Here is an 18138-nt window from a genome sequence, read left to right as displayed (position 1 = left end):
CCCTTGCTTAGTGAGAAGCATGAAAATGTAATCTCACAGCTCTCAATCATGATGAGAATTGTTCCGAAATTTGTGATCGACTTGTATAGATCACTGACCAGGGAAAATTCACCATGGGAGATGTGTCAGAATGATTGGAATTTAAACTCACAAATTCATGATTGAATCTCATTAAAATCAGATGATGTATTGAACAGTATTAAAGAATATAAAATCATTACAAAGCATGACCTTGATGAGATTTTGATTGGATGAGAAACGGTTCCACTCATAAAGTGAGATCAAAATTTGCCCAGCGATGCCTACCTGGCGAGACGGTTGTGCGTTTGGCCACCGCAGCTGTCAAACGAACGCCTGACGAGGACGTTTCCTCGCTGCGGAGACTCGGCCGCCCTGCTTTGTTTTGGTTTTGCTTTTGTAAGTGATGGATCGTGATGGGTAGCTAGCTAGTCAGAGGAAAGCAAAATCGGCCTGTGTGTCCGCTGTACAGCGTTTATTTGAAACACCATTTTCATCATCGTACTCCTGAGCGACGGTATTCATCCCGATTTTGGGGGGTTGTGAAAAATTCGCCAGTCGACCTCTGCGCAGCGGTTTCTTTTTGCTTATTGCGGGATAGCGTGTTTGTGCGTGCGTGCGTGCGTGTGTGTTTGTGCGTATTCCGAACCGGTGGATATCTTGCTATTCTCCCACCCACCCACCGCAAGCGTGTTTTGCAGGTGGAAGGAGCAGACGATCGAACCAAACCCCGTCATTCACCGTCCGTCGAAGAGCCCAACCGTTTTTTTTTCTCACGGTTGATTGTGGTGTACGGTATCACGTCGTAGCCAGCGAGCCTTTGCCATCCAGCGGCGCCATCATCTGAAATACACTGACCGCGCACATGTGTGTGCGTACGTGCGTTGATAAAGTTGGCTATTTACGCTGTACCAGCGACGATTGGTGATCTCGATCACATCGACCGGGGAACGGCCTCCCCAGCAAAACCCACCTCTGCCTCGACCATCGTCGGTTCGCATCGACGGTTCCGAGGTGGCATCAGTGTGTGGTATAGTGGAGCGCACGCCGTCTATAACGTCCCGGCAGCAGGTGATCTGCACACCTACGTCGTAGATTTGGCCAAACCAGCGGGGAGTGTTTTCGACGACTTCCGGTACGGTAAAGCAACCGGACCAGGCGAAGCACCATGGTTGAACGCATTATGGAGGAGAGTTGTGACGTGAATTCCGGTGAGTATGTGTTTTTTTTTTAATTCTTTCAGGTCTACGTGACTCGCAGAATGTGCTCCACCTTCTGGTCCGATGGTGATGAGCAAAAACACGATGTTGCGCAGTACGCGGGTGCTACCGGCATTTTTCGGTTCTGGCAAGACAACACGGAACCCATCGCCCCGGCAAGGATGAAAACAGAGTGTCCAAAGGAGCAAGGACACTGTACATCCGTCCGATGTATAAATGGGGAGCTTGTTTAGACGTTGACTTCTGGTAGTTCAACGGTAGGGCTGCTGCATACATAGATGGAAAGCGAAACAGCGTGAGAGTCAGGGAGATCACAGACACAGATCACAATAGGGAAGAAAGACGAGCTGTACATCAAAGTGTGCGTTGCCGTTGTGCACACATACACCGGTGCATGCTCGTCGCGCTGTAGAGCGGAAAGAACATGTTTTTTATACGGCGCAGCGCCGCGACAAGCAGGTCCCAGTTGGCCACTTGATTTGTATTCGACTTTCGAACGACATTCTGGAATATATTTCCATCGTTTGCCCATCCTCTTGCTGCCAGGCTCGCCCCGAACTCTGTGGGGTAGAAGGACCTGGCTGTACACATGCCAAATGTAACCAAATGAACACATAATAACATAATACAATCCTACGAGAGGAAGGAAATCAAGAACTTTCAATTTTCTTAGTAAAAATCAACAGTAAACATTGTGCACCTTCATTTCCTCCGATGGTATGACAATTGTTTTTAAACAGAGCTACTTGTTGCAGAACAGAAGGGATTGAAGGTACTTGCTTGCAGTACGAAGTCATAGAAAGAGCTACTGATGTTTGTTTGGACCAATTGATTAGCGAAGAAAAGATAAGAAAGAGACGAGTTACGAAGATAGTATTTTTAGAGTTTAATTGATAAAGAATAGCATCAATTTTCCAACTTTTGGAAAGGCTTGTTGGAGAAAGAGCAAATCGTTTTCATTTATCATCGGCTCGGAAATAGTTCACAGCTCGCACAGGAGGCTGTGTCGCTGAAAGATGGTGTTTGTTGTGCATACACATCATCGCCCCGACAAGATTTCTGAGCCGTACATTTTCTGAACCAATTCACCGAACACCGAAGGATCAACAGCATCGGAAAAAGGGACCACATTTTTCCCTTTCGAAGAGGGCGCAGGGAAAAAAGATCCCAAACCGTTGGCTAGAATTGCGTTTCGGTGCGCACGTATGCACTTTTTTTATTTATTTGGTGTGTGGCCTGTTTTTCTCTCTCCGTCCTTTTTGCACACACCCTTGCTAGTGCGTTCGTTCCATCTCTGTTTCGCTCGCACACACACACCCTCTTCAACACTCTTGTTCCGTTCACCATTTCCTTCGCTTTACGCATCTTTGGTCACTAACTCTTCTCTGTCAGTGCAGTGGTGTGTGTTTGTGTACATATACACAATCGCAACATCTGCCATCGCTTGCTAGTGTGAATGATACGGGTGCGTAGCCAACGTCAACAGACCGTTGTCGTACTGACTGTGTATGTACGATCGTAGAGTACGCACACAGTGAAAATGCAGCTGCGCTCACGTAGCACTGGCAGCCCTTCACCTCATCCATCGTAGAGTGTTTTTTTGTTATGAGGAAAAAGGTTTGAAGGGAATGGAAGTGGAGGAAGGAAGAAGGGTAGATATGGTTCGATCCGTTGAAAGGTGTTACATGTGGAACGGCTGGGAGTTGTGCGAGTTTACAAACACAAAACACGCAAACACACACAGCACACTCCGAGCGACACGGTTCGACGTTCGGTGCGCCGTGCATACACGCATACCAGCGTGTCGCGTAACGGGCGAGAACACACCACCCGGATCGGTGGTGGCCGTGTTAGTGCGGCATGAGATGGTGTGTGACCTGTTCGAAACATCATCACCGTCATCATCATCATCGTCGTCGAATCGCCAAATTTAACACGCAATAGGTTTTTGCCACGATGTTTTCCATTCCTCCCGTTTGTGAGCGGTCAAATGGCGGCGGCCGCAAGAACTGCCGCACGATGCCTTAATAATTGAATGTTATTTTTCGCTCGATCTTCTTTCTTCTCGCGATCCAGTAACGTTGGTATGATCCCACGTAGGAAATAACTTGCTAGTCAGATTATTTCCACCTCCGCTTTCTTTGTCGGTCTCCCCCACAGGTAGACGTCATTCCCGTGCACCTCCCGGGCATACGCACACCCCTCCCCTCAGTCTGTAAGCTGGCCGGAGTTGAATGTCATTCTTTTGCGTATCTCGTTTGCTTGCCGAATTGAAGCACATGCCGGGTATTGATAGGCAGGGCATTCGTTGACCACACTCATGTTCGGTTTATGGGGATGGTTCCGAACCCCGTTCGAATTCATCAGTGACGGATGGTTGATTTTTACGCCCCTCATGCAAACCATCCCTCTCCCCACCCCAAAAACTTCACAATAACAACAACACCAACAGGGTGCCACTCTCGTTGCTGTTTGCCTGCGCCTGCTTCGACTGGCGACTGCACGCCAGTCACCCTGTACTTCCGGCACCAATGTTTGTTGTTTTTCGGTACGAATTGTCAATCGTTTGCCACCTATGCACCTTTGTACTGTCCCAATTTTCCCGTTCAATCAACCAAGGAGGATGTTTGGTTATTGAAACTTGCAAAGAATTGCTAACATTTATTATGAAAGTAAGAGTAACTTTTTACGGAGTGGCCAACAAAAAAAGGAGAACCCAATCTGTTTGTCTCCTTCGGATGTTTATAAAACGAAAGTATTGTATGCGAATTGTTCATGTGTTTTTACCAACCCAAGATCCATTCGATCACGGAAGATTCCGTAGCACATTCTCCAAAATGGTTCTTTCTTTTTTATGAACAAAGTGTTCTGTTCATTTACCGACGTATCGCAGAAGACAGCCGCCGAATCATCGTCGCAACAACTTCTTCCAAACCGAAAAACACGTTGTGTACTTTTACGTGAGTTGGTCGCAATCGAAAAAAGACGACCAAGCGTAACAACGACCTTCGACAACGCCGTGGGGTTGTTGCTCATCGCGGGCCCCGAATCGCATTCACCACACCGGTTAAAGATAACAGGGTGGAAAATAATTCAACCGGTGCGAAGGAAAACATTAATGAAGAAAACAATAAACCAAAACGAAACAAAAAAACACAACACCGACGATCACAGAAATGACGTCTCACATATCTGAGATCAACCGCTCCTGGGTGGTGGAGTGCAAGATAAAATTTGTAAGGAACTGGTCCGACAGAGGGAGGGGTGGCGTATGGGGTGTTCTGTGTTGATGTGGCCAAATATATTTGTAGCACGTTTTTGTTGTTGCTGTCGCGGTGCGCACAACATCAAGCAACAGCGCACCAAGAGACGAGAGACACGACGGTGCATAAATAACTCGACCGATATATCTTCCTTGTTGATCGTACACCGGCGTGCCAAAGGATCCCACCTAGCCTGGCAAGTTCGATGGTGCGGTTGTCAAGGTGGAATAGGCGAAAACAACAGAGAACGCAACGGAAGTGGCAACTTTCTTTGCCGCCGATGGACAATCCTGGTCGGGAAGAAATTTCCTCATAATCATCCGTCTGTAATCCACGTGATGTTTGTTTGCCCATGTGTTTCATCACCCTATTGCGATGGTCTTATGAGTAATCAAATCCGGAAAAAAGAAACTTCCGCCGTAAGTGAATGTGTGTTGCATTTGTCGGTTACATTATTGTTGGGGTGCCTTCTTCTTGGACATTGCTTTGGCTATTATTGGGATTAATATGTCCGTCGAGTGGAGATGGCATTTTTGTATAATGTCTCTCGAATATTTTATGACTGATTTTATACGCTTAATCTGTAAACTGAGACTGCTTTTTAATGCAGATGTTCCTAAACAACACCGACAACCGGCAAAATAAGGATAAATCACACTAAATATCTGTGAGGGAGTTAAATCCCCAAATTTAGTTATAATAACGCTTTGTGGAGCTTCGAGTCTACCTACTCATGTATCAGATTTGACTTACTGTGATATTCTTATTCAGAGTATGCACACCGCTAATATGACTTCACCAAGGACAGACAGACTAATGCTAGACTGAATAATTAAATTTAAAACAATGTGGACAACAGCCATATGTGAAAATTGCTGACTGCGATCGATCAGTAAAAATGAGCTGCACAATAACAACTCGAGTACAGTAAATATCGACATTGCACCAGTGAATAAGTATGGCTCTATTTGCCTCTAGTCGGAGTGATCCTCGAGAAAGGCGTACGGAACAATGATTCATGGTTGGCCGAGGTGCAATGATCTTACCCAGCAACACTTGATCGTTACACTATTTGATGTGCTTATTATAGCGATGCGTCTAACATTGCGTCCCATCGTCACTGAGCAGTAATGGATTAGTGATAAATAGTGCACAATTATTAATCTCCTATCGTCGTTTTGCTGCATTTTGCTCACAGATCCAACGCGCAAACCCGATGTCGCGCGCTACAGCAGTGAGGAGGTATCGGGCAACGAGGCACGCGTGCTGTCCGAAGCCGAACGGCAGGCCGACTTCAACCGGCACAAGGAGGAGATGAAGCGCAAGCGGCGCCGAAAGAAACGCACCAGTTCGTCGATGCAGTCGTCATGTTTTCAAGGTAAGCGAAGCCATCGTTTGTTCGCGGGTATTCTATCGCACCCTCGCGTACTGACCGCCCCCCCCCCCGGTATAGCTTTATGCCCTCGCACTGACACCTAGCACACCGATGCACCGATTACTGCTAAACGCTTGCCCGCGTATTGGGGTGCATCGTTTAAGAGTGGATTTGCCGTAAATCGCACCACCTTTAGCGCCGCTCCAATCGAGAAGAATTCTTTCGCAACGATGGCGGCAGAGAGGAGAGAGGGTAGTCGTACTATCGTGCGTGTGCCGTTTGTTGTAGTATGTTCGTCTAACACGCATTGCCCTACTAACCGGCCAACCACCCCTCACGGCCAGCCAGGTTGATTGGATTCCTTTTGCTTGCGTGCATCTCTATCATCCCACTTGCGCGATAGATGCCGACGAACGAGACCTTCCGATTGGCGATCCGCAAACAATGCGAACAATAGTAATAGTATCTTAGAAATGGATAGTGATAACATACAAACAGTATGGGCAATTCTAACGCCAAACGCAATATCGGATCGGCTAACTAACAATCGATTTTTCCATCTTGTCTTCCCGCAGAGCTGTACAAGCTGACCGGTGAAGTGCTGGGCGAGGGTGCGTACGCGTCGGTCCAGACGTGCATCAACATCTACACCGAGCTGGAGTACGCGGTGAAGATCATCGACAAAATACCGGGACATGCGCGCGGTCGCGTCTTCCGCGAGGTGGAAACGTTTCACCACTGCCAGGGGCATCCGAATATCTTGCAGCTGTTAGAATTTTTCGAAGATGACGAAAAGTTTTATCTAGTGTTCGAGAAGATTAACGGCGGGCCACTGCTAACGCGCATCCAGGAGAATGTGTGCTTCTCCGAGTACGATGCGGCCCAGATCATCAAGCAGATCGCGTCCGGGTTGGATTTTCTGCACAAGAAGGGCATCGCCCACCGGGACCTGAAGCCGGAAAACATTCTGTGCATCTATCCCGACAAGCTCTGCCCGATCAAGATCTGCGATTTCGATCTCGGCTCCGGGATTAAGTTTACCACCAACATCTCGTCGCCGAATGCCACGCCGCAGCTTTTAACGCCGGTAAGATGAACTACGGGAATACATTAGAGAAGCGGACGGGAAACAGCACATACGCTTGTTGTTGTTTTCATATTCACTTATCGGTCGGGAAGTGTTCGTTTTCTTCTCCTTCTTCAGCTTTTGCCACATCCCTCAATGCTCTCTCCTATTATCAGCCTTGATCGTTGTACCCATACACCATCGGTTCCGCTCCTCGGCTCGTATGTGATAAGAGATGACTAAAGCTACCTTTTGTTATTATATTTTTGTATGTCTCTATTTTGATTTTATGGGTCAACAATCGTACCATAAACCCGCTCCCGCTTTGGTTTCTACCACCAACACCAGTTCTGTTGGGCAGAGCCTTTTGGTCATTTTATTTCATGTTTTGCTTCTTGGTTTGCAATCTATGTTTGTTCAGTAAATTAATTTGGACACCAAGTTGCTATCGTGGGCGCGTGCGTGTGTTGCATTTAAGACTGCGATGGTGAAGAGATAAAAGACATGGCCCATTTATGTGCTACTGCTATTGTGTTGTTGTTGATTTGAATATCAAACCGTTTGCAATTGCCGTCTCGCTGCGATAAGCACGGGGCGATAATTGGTAAGTGTATGGCAGTGACACACAAACCAATCCCTTTAAAGACGTGTGAAAGGAACACTTTAAATTTTGAAGAAATCAATGATTTAATCCAAAACCTGTTTGCTAATTAATCAGATTGTTTCTTTTGGGAGCGGAACCTGAGTAACGTTGCTTATTTTTGTACACCATGTTCATATTTCTTCGGACGTCTTGATCGACATAGAGTAATTCCAATTTATATAAATGTCGGATCAGGTTGCGCAAATTAATTGGTTACAATAAACGGTTGAAAAAATAATCACATTTGTATGTGACTGTATGGAGTAATACAGAAGAGCAACGACGAAAATCACCTCCAGAACAGATGTTAGTGAGGATAAAATATAAGTCTACGCTAAAGAGGTTGCCGTAGATCGGTAGATAAATAATAGCGTAAACATGTTTGTCTTTCGAGCTAACAATTGTTGTGTGGTAGAGGCTCCCTGTTCACCTCGATGATGCTGCTGCTCAAATATAAGTTGCCGATTTTGGAGACATTGCTATACTTGGTATGGAAGTTATAATGAAAAAGTGGTGAAGAGAGAAAAGAGTGTGAAGTGGTTGTTTATTTAAGGTTTATCTCAAGCCTTCATTAGGTGTGCGAAGTATTTACATTCCGCTTACCACGTTGACCTCTCGTCTTCTATCGATAAGGGTTGGTGGAAGTTGATAAGGAGGAGCGATCATTTTAATAGTAAAGAGGCGTTTTCTTTTTGCAGGATCCAAAGAGAAATGAACTCTTGATCGGTCGAGAGAAAATGAAAAGGAAGTTTGTGAAGTCGTCTTTTACTGTTCTGCCTGCCAATTTTTTGATAGTGTAGTAAATTTGTACATAAATCATCATGAATAATATTCTATCTTTTGCATCCTCCTTTTCAGGTCGGTAGTGCCGAATTTATGGCCCCGGAAGTTGTCGATCTGTTCGTCGGTGAGTCGAACTACTACGACAAACGTTGTGATCTGTGGTCGCTCGGCGTGATCGCGTACATACTGCTGTGCGGCTATCCGCCCTTTTCGGGCAACTGTGAGCAGGATTGCGGTTGGAACAGGGGTGAAAACTGTCGCACCTGTCAGGAGTTGCTGTTTGAATCGATTCAGGAGGGACGGTACTGCTTCCCCGATGGCGAATGGCAGGATGTGAGCGAGGAGGCGAAGGATCTGATCCGGGGACTGCTGGTGAAGGAAGCGCCGAAGCGTTTAAGTGCCACGGCCGTACTGAACCACCCGTGGATTCGTATCAGCGATGATACGGAGTGTTCGGTCAGTGGTATAAATACGAAGGCGAATAAGGAGAAGCAGCGTTGCCGGGTCCTGAAAACGCCAGGTGTAATTCGAAGGTAAGAGATTGAATTGAGTACGGCTTGTCTTTCACCCACAATTACTAACAATCACGATTCTCCTCCGGATCTGGCAGGAACCAATCTGCGCTTGAGTTGTCCCATTTTGCTGAATCGGCCATGGCTGTCAAACGGGTTATAATGCAACACTTTTCCATGCGCTATGACTACATGACGAAGGAACGCCCCAACATCTATCAACCGTCGTACAATGGAGGTGTGGAGCGAGCTCCGTTGGTGATGTCTGGCGAAACGAAACCCACACTGGTCGAGACGACCAAAAAGTCGGCAAAGTACAGCGATGTCGAACCGACAATGCCGCGAACGGAACAACCCCAAATAGGAGTATGTGAGGAAGATGAGAAATTAAAAGCAACATTTGATGAGAAGGTAACGTGGGAAATGATCACGAACGTAGCAGAAATGGAAGAGCGAGAGAAGGATAAGGATGGTAATAGAGATAGCTACCAAAACGTTTCCATCGAATGCCAGAACGTAGCCGGAACAAATGGTGTAGAACCTGTTGCCACTATTGCGAACGTTGCGAACCAAACCGGTAATGCCGATGTTGGAGTTGCGACTACCGAAATCGTTGTGAATAGTACGTCTTCCGGCATTGATGGTGAGACCAGTTCCACCAACAACAGCACCATCGCCAATGGGCAAGATGAAAGCAGCATCGGTACCAGCGCGGTTCACTGCGAGAAACAGTCGCTACGGCAGGAGACGAGTGACGAAGAATTGCAAAATTCCGATCCACCGAAAACAACCTCCGACGGCGGCGATGATTTGTTGCGCGATAAGCCGGTGGACAATAGAGAGGGACGGCCAGAGAAGGCGGTGGTGGTGACAATATTACCACAAACCCGAGTATCGCCCTCAACGTCCGCATTGTCATCACCGGTGCATAGTAGCGTCGTGCATACAAAGGACAGTACTGCTGCAAGGAAGGCCAGCGGAAGTTGGGACATTCCTCCCGAGTCGAACTGGCGGTACCGTGGAGCTAATGCGAATGATCAGCAGCAACAAAGTCCGTCCACGTACGAGTACAACAGTCGCAGTCAACAGGCACACAATTACAGACATGCTGGTCCAGCTTTCGGGTCAAGCTACAAGGGCGGTCGCAGTGGACACTATCATTCGCATCCGCAGCAGCAGCATCATCATCATCATCATCATCACCAGAGCAACAATGCGCACTATAGCAACCACCATCATCACAACAACCACCACTGGCATCCGTCGGCAGCGTCGTCCTACCGGCAGCAAAATGGTGGCCATCATAATTACCACTCCTTGTCGCATGGTGGTGGCAGCCATTACAACAACCATAACCATTACAACAACAATGGCAACAACACTGCACGGTATGGGCGCATCACAAGAGGAGGTAACAGTAATGGCGAATCATTTGACGCCGGTGTGGAAATTCGGCCGAGCATGATAAAGCAAAGACAGTCGCAGCACTATGCTTATAATCATCATGCTAATTATGGTTCTTCGCCTTCAACGTCGTCCTGGCGTGCACAACCATCGTCGCCGTACGTTAACCGGTACAGCGATGCGGCCTCAGATGAGGTGGAAAACTATCGCTACAACAACGGTAAAAACAGCAGCGGTAGCGTAATGGTGACTGCAACACAGTCACACTACGGCAACGGCAAAATCAGCAGCAATCCGACTAACTTTAATCACCATCAGTACAATCGTGGAGGAACCAATAATAATATTAGTAATAATACTAGCAACGTTAGTAGTAGCGGAAGCGGCGGTAGTCATCATCCGGTTCGGATGAACAATGGCAACAGTAGCCATCAAAGTCAGTACCACCATCAGCAGCAGCAACAGAACCACCAGCATCATCACCACGGTGCAATGAACAACAACGGTTCTAGCAACCATTTTTATTCGAATGGCACCGGTGCCGGTGGTGGTATGGGACACTATAATTACGCTAATAACCATCATTACGGTACCGTTAACGGTCATGGTGGTCCGCAGCAGCATAAATCGTTGCCATATCGTGCGGTGGTGGTACAACACCATCATCATCAGCAGCAGCAGCAGCAGCAGTACCAAAATCAGCGCTATTCTTCAGCATCGTCCTTCGGTGGAATGCGGCGTCCCTCGCATGGCCTGATCGACACGGTTGACGGTGCCGGAGGGACTGCTGGTACGAAAGGAACAGGAGCAAGACGGGGCAGCGTTGGCCAGCAGCAGCATCCAACAGTACCAATACAGCGTCCGTCTGTTCCGCAACAACAACATCAGCAGCAGCAGCAGCAGCAGCAGCAGCAGAGTAGGAGTAATGTTAACTGTGATCCAACTATAAATACTATGAATAGATATAAGCTTTATCATTCTAACTCGACTACGATCCTGAGCGCTCTCAAGCGAGAAACACGCAACAACGGATACCAGTCGATGATGGTCGGTGGATTCGAGGGGTTGAACCTGAACGGCGGAGGCGCATACACTGCCGACCAGTACCAGCTGGCCGACGAAGCCGAAGAGGCAACATTAGAGCCACCGTACCATCTGATACCTCACCGCAAAGAAGAGGAGCAACGGGATGCGATCGATAACATCGACGAAGCTGTTTACAGCAGCAGCTCGAGCAGCAACACCAGCAGCCACAGTGGTAACAGCATCGTGAATGGTAATGTAACGACCACTACGATGGCGGCCCTTGGTACCGGTGGGCCCGGGATCATTGCTGAGTTTACGATGGCCGATGGGCTTCCGGTTGGACTTTCGCCGCCGAACGAAAGCCTGCTAATGCAACGTCGCCTGTCGCTTAAGTCGCGCAGCCTCTGTCTGCCAGTCGCAATCGGTATGAGAGGTGGCAGAACACCGTCACTGGCAGTGTCCTCAATGATGCCACCTTCGGGCGATGAGTTTCCAGCTTGCTCCCAGACTCGTCAGCAGCAAGAGCAAGAATCACCGCTGTCTTCGCCGGAGCAACTGCTGCAGGGCGATGAGGACGCTGGGTGTTCGATGTTTGTCACCGGTCGGCATGATGCAGGAGGATACTATACGTACTATCCGCATAATGGCACAGTCGTTGTCGCCGGCGCGACACCAACGCTTACCATTACCACACAGAGTGGTTAGGCGCAATATGTCCGCCAACAGTTTCGTCCCGTTTATAATCCTTTTTTTTTGAATGACCCCCATAATGACGGTGGAATTAGAAGAAAATGGTAGTTTGCTTCCATTTTGTTTGGCACCATAATTGCATGGGGTGTATTGTAGTTGATGCATGGGAAGAGTATTATTTTCTGCATGCTTTGTTTTTAAGCATTTTTTGGAAACTTCCTACAAATCTTTCTAGAGGAGTTCCGAAGAATGTGGTTTGATCTTGTTATTGAGAATGTTCAACTATATACGTCTATCATGCGCCTGTTTGGCATCCCCCCTTTTGCTTAACCGCCTGGTAGTGGTGGGGATCGTTACGATAGACGTAAAATCATTGATGCTAGTAAGAAGTAACTATTTACCCTGAAGAATAGAGACCGTGTAAAGGCGCTCGTTTAGACGGCGTTGAATGAAGTGTATATGACATGATTAAGCGATTTATTTTGCAACCAAGGCCAAACGGGAGAATAATGTAAACAGGAAGAATTTCGTCACCTTCTTTACCTGTATTATGGATACATTTGTTTTGATGTTAAATATTTGATATATTTTGTTTTCTATTCCATCTTTTTTTTATGTTTTACAATTTGCAAGAAATTCTGTGTCTTTTCAACCAATTTGTACTTTGAACTACAATGTCTCGAACGCTAACGTTAGCGCCTGTACTACGATAATGAAATGAGATAATTATTTTGAAATTCGAGAAGTTTGAAATACATACGCATGTGGACTTTTTTCTTTTTTTTTTGTTTTTGTTTTTTAGAAAAACGTTTCGTTGACATAGGTTTTGTGAGACAGGTAGCTTATAATATTCGAAAGCGCTTGCTAGACGGGGAAGGATTTTAAGTGTTGCATAAACCATGTCAAAACCAACTGTATCCGCCTGTGGAATGAACAGCTAGTCGTACCCAGTGTAGATGGTTAACGTTGGCAATTAAAAGGTGGACAAACGAACACAAACAAACAGAGCTATTGGTTGGTAAAGTGAAACCTACACTTCAAGATTTTCCTCACTGTACAGGAGATCTTCAACTTAACGAACTTGTGGTTACACATGTTAGATTTCTCGAATCACAACACCCAAGCTGTCGAAACTACATTTTCAAATGTACATCACTTAAGAGAATAGTATTCGTTTCGGGAATATCTGTCAAGGCTGTCCACATAGCTGTTGGAAAATTCTGTGAATTATTTTTGTTTTCTTTTTATTTTGTTACCATTGCATTTTCCATGGTCGAGCAGCAATACTGTGACATGTGGTAGCCAGGCAGGATAGTTGAGACAAAGAAAACATCTATATACAAACATTTGTTCGCGTCACAACCATCATCGGCCGTGATCTACTACTAGCCTGCTCGAGCCGAATTGATTGGTCAGGCCTGTGTAAGTGTATCCCGTACATTGGCTTTTTTAGTCGCCTTACTTTACCGACTATACTACATATAACCGGTCATGAGAGCAGTCGATAAAAGGCACAAAACAACCACGAACCTACCTTTACCGAGCATAAGTACGAATACGAATAACAACGAGAAAGATCGAGTAAGAGAAGTTCCTCAAGATGAAGCAGTGAAGATGAAAAAGTACACGAAAGGATAAAAAGTTACAGTACGAGACAGATAAGGCCAAATGTGTTATGCAGTTTTAAGGCACAGGAAAACAGGAAAGAGAACGTGGCCAAACAGAAGGAACAACAGTATGAGTACAGTGTGTGCAGTGCAATAATTTTCTATCCGCAAAGGGAAAAAAGTTTTTTTTTAGTCCAGCCACTCACATCTCAAGTCATGTTGCAAATGTGCATTGTTACAAACATGTAGAGAGCGAAAAAAGCACCCAAATCGAATCCCTGTGATCCGTTGATTAGTTTGAGGAATAATACTGTTGAATTTGAAATCGGTTTTTGGTGTGCTGCGAAAGATTTTCTTCCCCGTGTTCTTGGGGTGCCCGCTGACCGGATTAGGGTTAGTTAAAATCCTGGCTTGATGAGACCCTGACGTTTTGTGAGATGGATGGTAGTTTGTGATGGCTACTTACTATTTTCCCGGCGTGTCAGCTCTCTTACCGCGTGGTGAGATGCTTTGGTGTAACAAACTTCTCGTCCCCTAACGATCGTTTCATTGGCCGATAATTAGCAAACGATCATGATCTTACGTGCTAAACCTTGACGTTGTTGTTAGGTGCAGAGTTGTTCTGAAATGTTACTACATGTTTAACGTTGGCGCACTCACTCGCCAATGTACTTGTGCGCCATTGAGTGAGGCGCTTTTGTTTCTTGTGAAATGTTATGCCATGCTATGACGATGGCAACAGAAAACAAGTTCAATAATATTTTTAAGTGTTTATCATGTTTCTCACCGTGTCACAGAACTATGAGCGGAATGTGCTTTAAAAGGCATTAGCTTTGGAACGACCTAAAAACTCCTATTTATCATTACCAGCTTGATGAACCTAAAAACAAATAGCCTGCATTTCGCAACTGCTCTTTGAACTGTTTTGTTGAAAAAACATACAAAACCCCGTTCCTGCACACACACACACCAGCAAACACTTAGCAATCGATACGTTTTAAGTTAACACTTTTGCTAATCCTCTTATTTTGTTTCCTTCATTTTCCATTCTCCTTTCGCAAAAACTGCGCTTTTAGTATTAAGATCAACCTTGCAAAAGCCCCCCTCTCCCCCTCATACTTTGATCACTCAGGTGTGTGAATGCTATGAAATTTAGAATCTAAACTCAGATCAAACAAAAACATACAAACAAAAAAAAACACTCAAACTATAAAAGTAACATCGCGCGATGTTAAACACGTGAATATAAGAAGCAATAAATGAAGACGATTAAGAGGAAAGCGATCGTTTTTGGTCCGTAGCGCCATCCTCCCCCAGTGTACCGTTTGCCGGTCGCCATTATAGTTTGTGGAACGCTATGGTGTGGGGTAAGAACTATTGTGCTTTGTGTAACAAACGGAAAATGGAAATTACCCTACGCGTGCTTCCAAGACCCGTCGTGTGGCCGACCCCCACGCGATGATAATAATAAAAGAAAAACATCTAGTATAGTGAGCGAGGAAGCTAACAACACAATTTGCTTCGCTTGTTTTGCTTCGGTTTAGTAAGCGTGTTTTGTTTGCGTTCAACAAAACCGATAGTAAAATGAGAAAGGAAGCAAAAAGGCGGCCATTGCTTTAGGAAAGCGAACGGCCTGCAAAATAATATAAAAAGACTGGTCTAACAAAAAGGAACTAAGAAATTCAAACAGAACACATAACACAGACACACATACACAAACACAAACAGAGGCAAGAAGTATAAAGATGAGAATGGCTTCTTCATAAATGTACGCTTGATCGCGTAAAACATCAAACAAACAAAAGAGAGAAGAGACAAAAACATCTTCACCTTAAGTCGCTTTTACTTTCGCACGTCAAAAATATCATTTGAAGCATCAGAAGTAGTAGAACCATAATGAGTAATACGAAATAATACGTAGCAAAGTTTATAACTAGCTTATTTGGAACGTTAGTGCAAAAAATGCGTTAGTGTCATTGGAAACGAAGGTAGCAAATTACGCTGCAGCATAAAGCAACACCATTTGGAAGAATAAAAAAACGAACCAATAAAAAAGATTATTGGATAACAACGAAAAAATATGGCAGAGTTACCCAAACAAAAAAGCAAAGATGAGCACTGTGAAATCAAGAGCTCAACAGTTAAGAGTGAGAAAAACAAAGCCGGTGGGTAAATAAGAAAGAGCTCTTAAAGGATGAGACAAATTTATGTACATTGGAAGCATTTGTGTTTTAATGCAATTCAAAGAAAAGAAAAAGCAAGTAAGATTGAGTTTTATGCCATGTCGTTAATATTCATGGGTGGTTCACATACAGGAAGGCCAAAAACAAGAAGTGAAAACACTCACAATGGTACAATACACCAGTTACTGGAAAAATGTAAGATGCATTGATAAACGATTAAGGGCAATCGTTTGGTAGGATTCCCTGCTCCAAGTAATAAGCAAACACGAAACACGAAAGTAACAAATTGGTATAACAAAAAAAAAACAGAAAAACAAAAAAGAAAACAAAAACAACAAAAAGCAAAGAAAAAAAACTAAAAACAAATGCAAAGGAAAAAAATTATATATTTTTATGAATTATGAAACAAAACTCACAAATAAATACATACACACCTCTACATACATACACCAGTAAAACTAAACAAAAACATAAAAAAAATGCGAAAAACAAAAAGGTGATCAATCTACATACAAAAAAGAAACATGAAAAAAAAAACAAGTAAACAAAGATACAACAAAACAAACAAAAGCACTATTTACTTATGCTATTAAAGAGAAAAGAAGAAGAAGAACATGAATATGTCCAGGGAGTGTAAGAGGAAAAGAAAGGGGTTTGCTGCAAGTGCAACAGCACGATGTATTGGAATTTGTGTTCCTCTCGCCAGTTACGGCTAAACCTTCTTTGCTTGTTGCCCAACAGTGACACAGTTTTTCTCCATGCACCACCCCCTTCACACCACCCCCCGCACGGTGGAATGAGGAAGTAGATGGGGCAAAAACTACCCGAAAACAATGTTTTTTTCCCCATTTTTAAGAGATACTGTTTTTGTCTGTTTTGATTCCTTTTTATACACATATATATATATACCAATACTAAGTGAACTCTGGACTGAACTATAAGTGTGTTAGGTGCGGCGAAGGTGAAATGGTTGGTTTGTGGGCCATTTGTTGAGACAGTTTCCAATTTGCGCGCTGCAACAATTCCCTTTTACCTGGTACTGTGTTTTGCTTGTTTTTCTTTTTATTAAACACTTTAACCTCTAATACTATCATGTTGAAAGTAGTAGAGACCATCGTTTTACACAAACGAAGGACACATTATTACAGACACACACACACACACACACACACACACACACACACACACACACACACACACACACACACACACACACACACACACACACACACACAAATAAAAACTCAAGCGAAGGCAAGATAATTCCGTGGCGTACAAATGTGGCGCTTAATGTTTCACGATCGGCCATACTGAGGATGAACTCGATAAACACGATGGACGAAATTTCCCCGTAGCATTAAGCTACTGGGAGTAATCAGATTCGATTTGCAAAACGAAACGAAAATGCGAAGGCGAGAAGGAGAGAGAGAGAGAGAAAATTACAAAGAAAACGAACAGACAACATAAGAAGAATAAAATGCAACAAAAAAATCTACAAATAAACGAAAACTAAAACCACAGTATTACTTTTATTTGCTGTTCTGCCAATTGATGGTAAAGTTGTGTTGTTCGGTGGGACCAAACACCCGGTGAGTTATTATGGGTTGCAAACTCCGAACCATTGTCAATAGGCAGGGCCACGAGAGTTGACAAAATGCTGACAAATTTGTCAAGTGACAAACTCAGCTTGTCAACTGCGAAAAACCACTCTACCGTTGCCGCGCACTCAACTGTTTTCAGATTTCCGATAGATTTTACCCATCACTATCGCATTGCATACCATCAAACCCGTCAGAACGATCGCTAGTGTAAGGAAGATGGATGGAAGATGAAAAAAGAAGAAGGAGAGTTTTCTGCCTCGAAAAACACGGAAAAAGCATCCTCCTGCGTTGGATGCTCTCCTGGTATCAGGAGCTTGAAAAACTGGTCATTTTTGGCGCGTTTTCTGCCTCGAAAAACACGGAAAAAGCATCCTCCTGCGTTGGATGCTCTCCTGGTATCAGGAGCTTGAAAAACTGGTCATTTTTGGCGCGTTTTCTGCCTCGTAAAACACGGAAAAAGCATCCTCCTGCGTTGGATGCTCTCCTGGTATCAGGAGCTTGAAAAACTGGTCATTTTTGGCGCGTTTTCTGCCTCGAAAAACACGAAAAAAGCATCCTCCTGCGTTGCATGCTCTCCTGGTATCAGGAGCTTGAAAAACTGGTCATTTTTGGCGCGTTTTCTGCCTCGAAAAACACGGAAAAAGCATCCTCCTGCGTTGGATGCTCTCCTGGTATCAGGAGCTTGAAAAACTGGTCATTTTTGGCGCGTTTTCTGCCTCGAAAAACACGGAAAAAGCATCCTCCTGC

At 44.8% G+C, this 18138-nt stretch overlaps 1 protein-coding gene across 1 annotated transcript; it reads left to right on the top strand.

Moving 5' to 3' along the window:
- The first annotated feature begins 428 nt into the window (after positions 1-428).
- Positions 429-16959, top strand: LOC128298786 (uncharacterized). The gene is made up of 5 exons (XM_053034570.1): positions 429-1229; positions 5700-5879; positions 6452-6963; positions 8444-8901; positions 8979-16959. Exons 1-5 carry the CDS (start codon positions 1187-1189, stop codon positions 12013-12015), a joined length of 4230 nt encoding a protein of 1409 aa, XP_052890530.1. The 5' UTR covers positions 429-1186; the 3' UTR covers positions 12016-16959.
- Positions 16960-18138: the final 1179 nt, after the last annotated feature.

This window comes from Anopheles moucheti, chromosome 2 (assembly GCF_943734755.1).
Source record: "Anopheles moucheti chromosome 2, idAnoMoucSN_F20_07, whole genome shotgun sequence".
NCBI lineage: Eukaryota > Metazoa > Arthropoda > Insecta > Diptera > Culicidae > Anopheles > Anopheles moucheti.
Note: the sequence above shows the minus strand (reverse complement) of the source record. Positions and strands in the feature narration are given on the sequence as shown.

Bases quoted from the DNA above. Each gene is read 5' to 3' on its own strand.
- LOC128298786 (XM_053034570.1), top strand. From the start codon at position 1,187: ATGGTTGAACGCATTATGGAGGAGAGTTGTGACGTGAATTCCG. The intron at 1,230-5,699 runs GTGAGTATGTGT...TTTTGCTCACAG, and splicing joins GAGTTGTGACGTGAATTCCG to ATCCAACGCGCAAACCCGAT. The intron at 8,902-8,978 runs GTAAGAGATTGA...CGGATCTGGCAG, and splicing joins ACGCCAGGTGTAATTCGAAG to GAACCAATCTGCGCTTGAGT.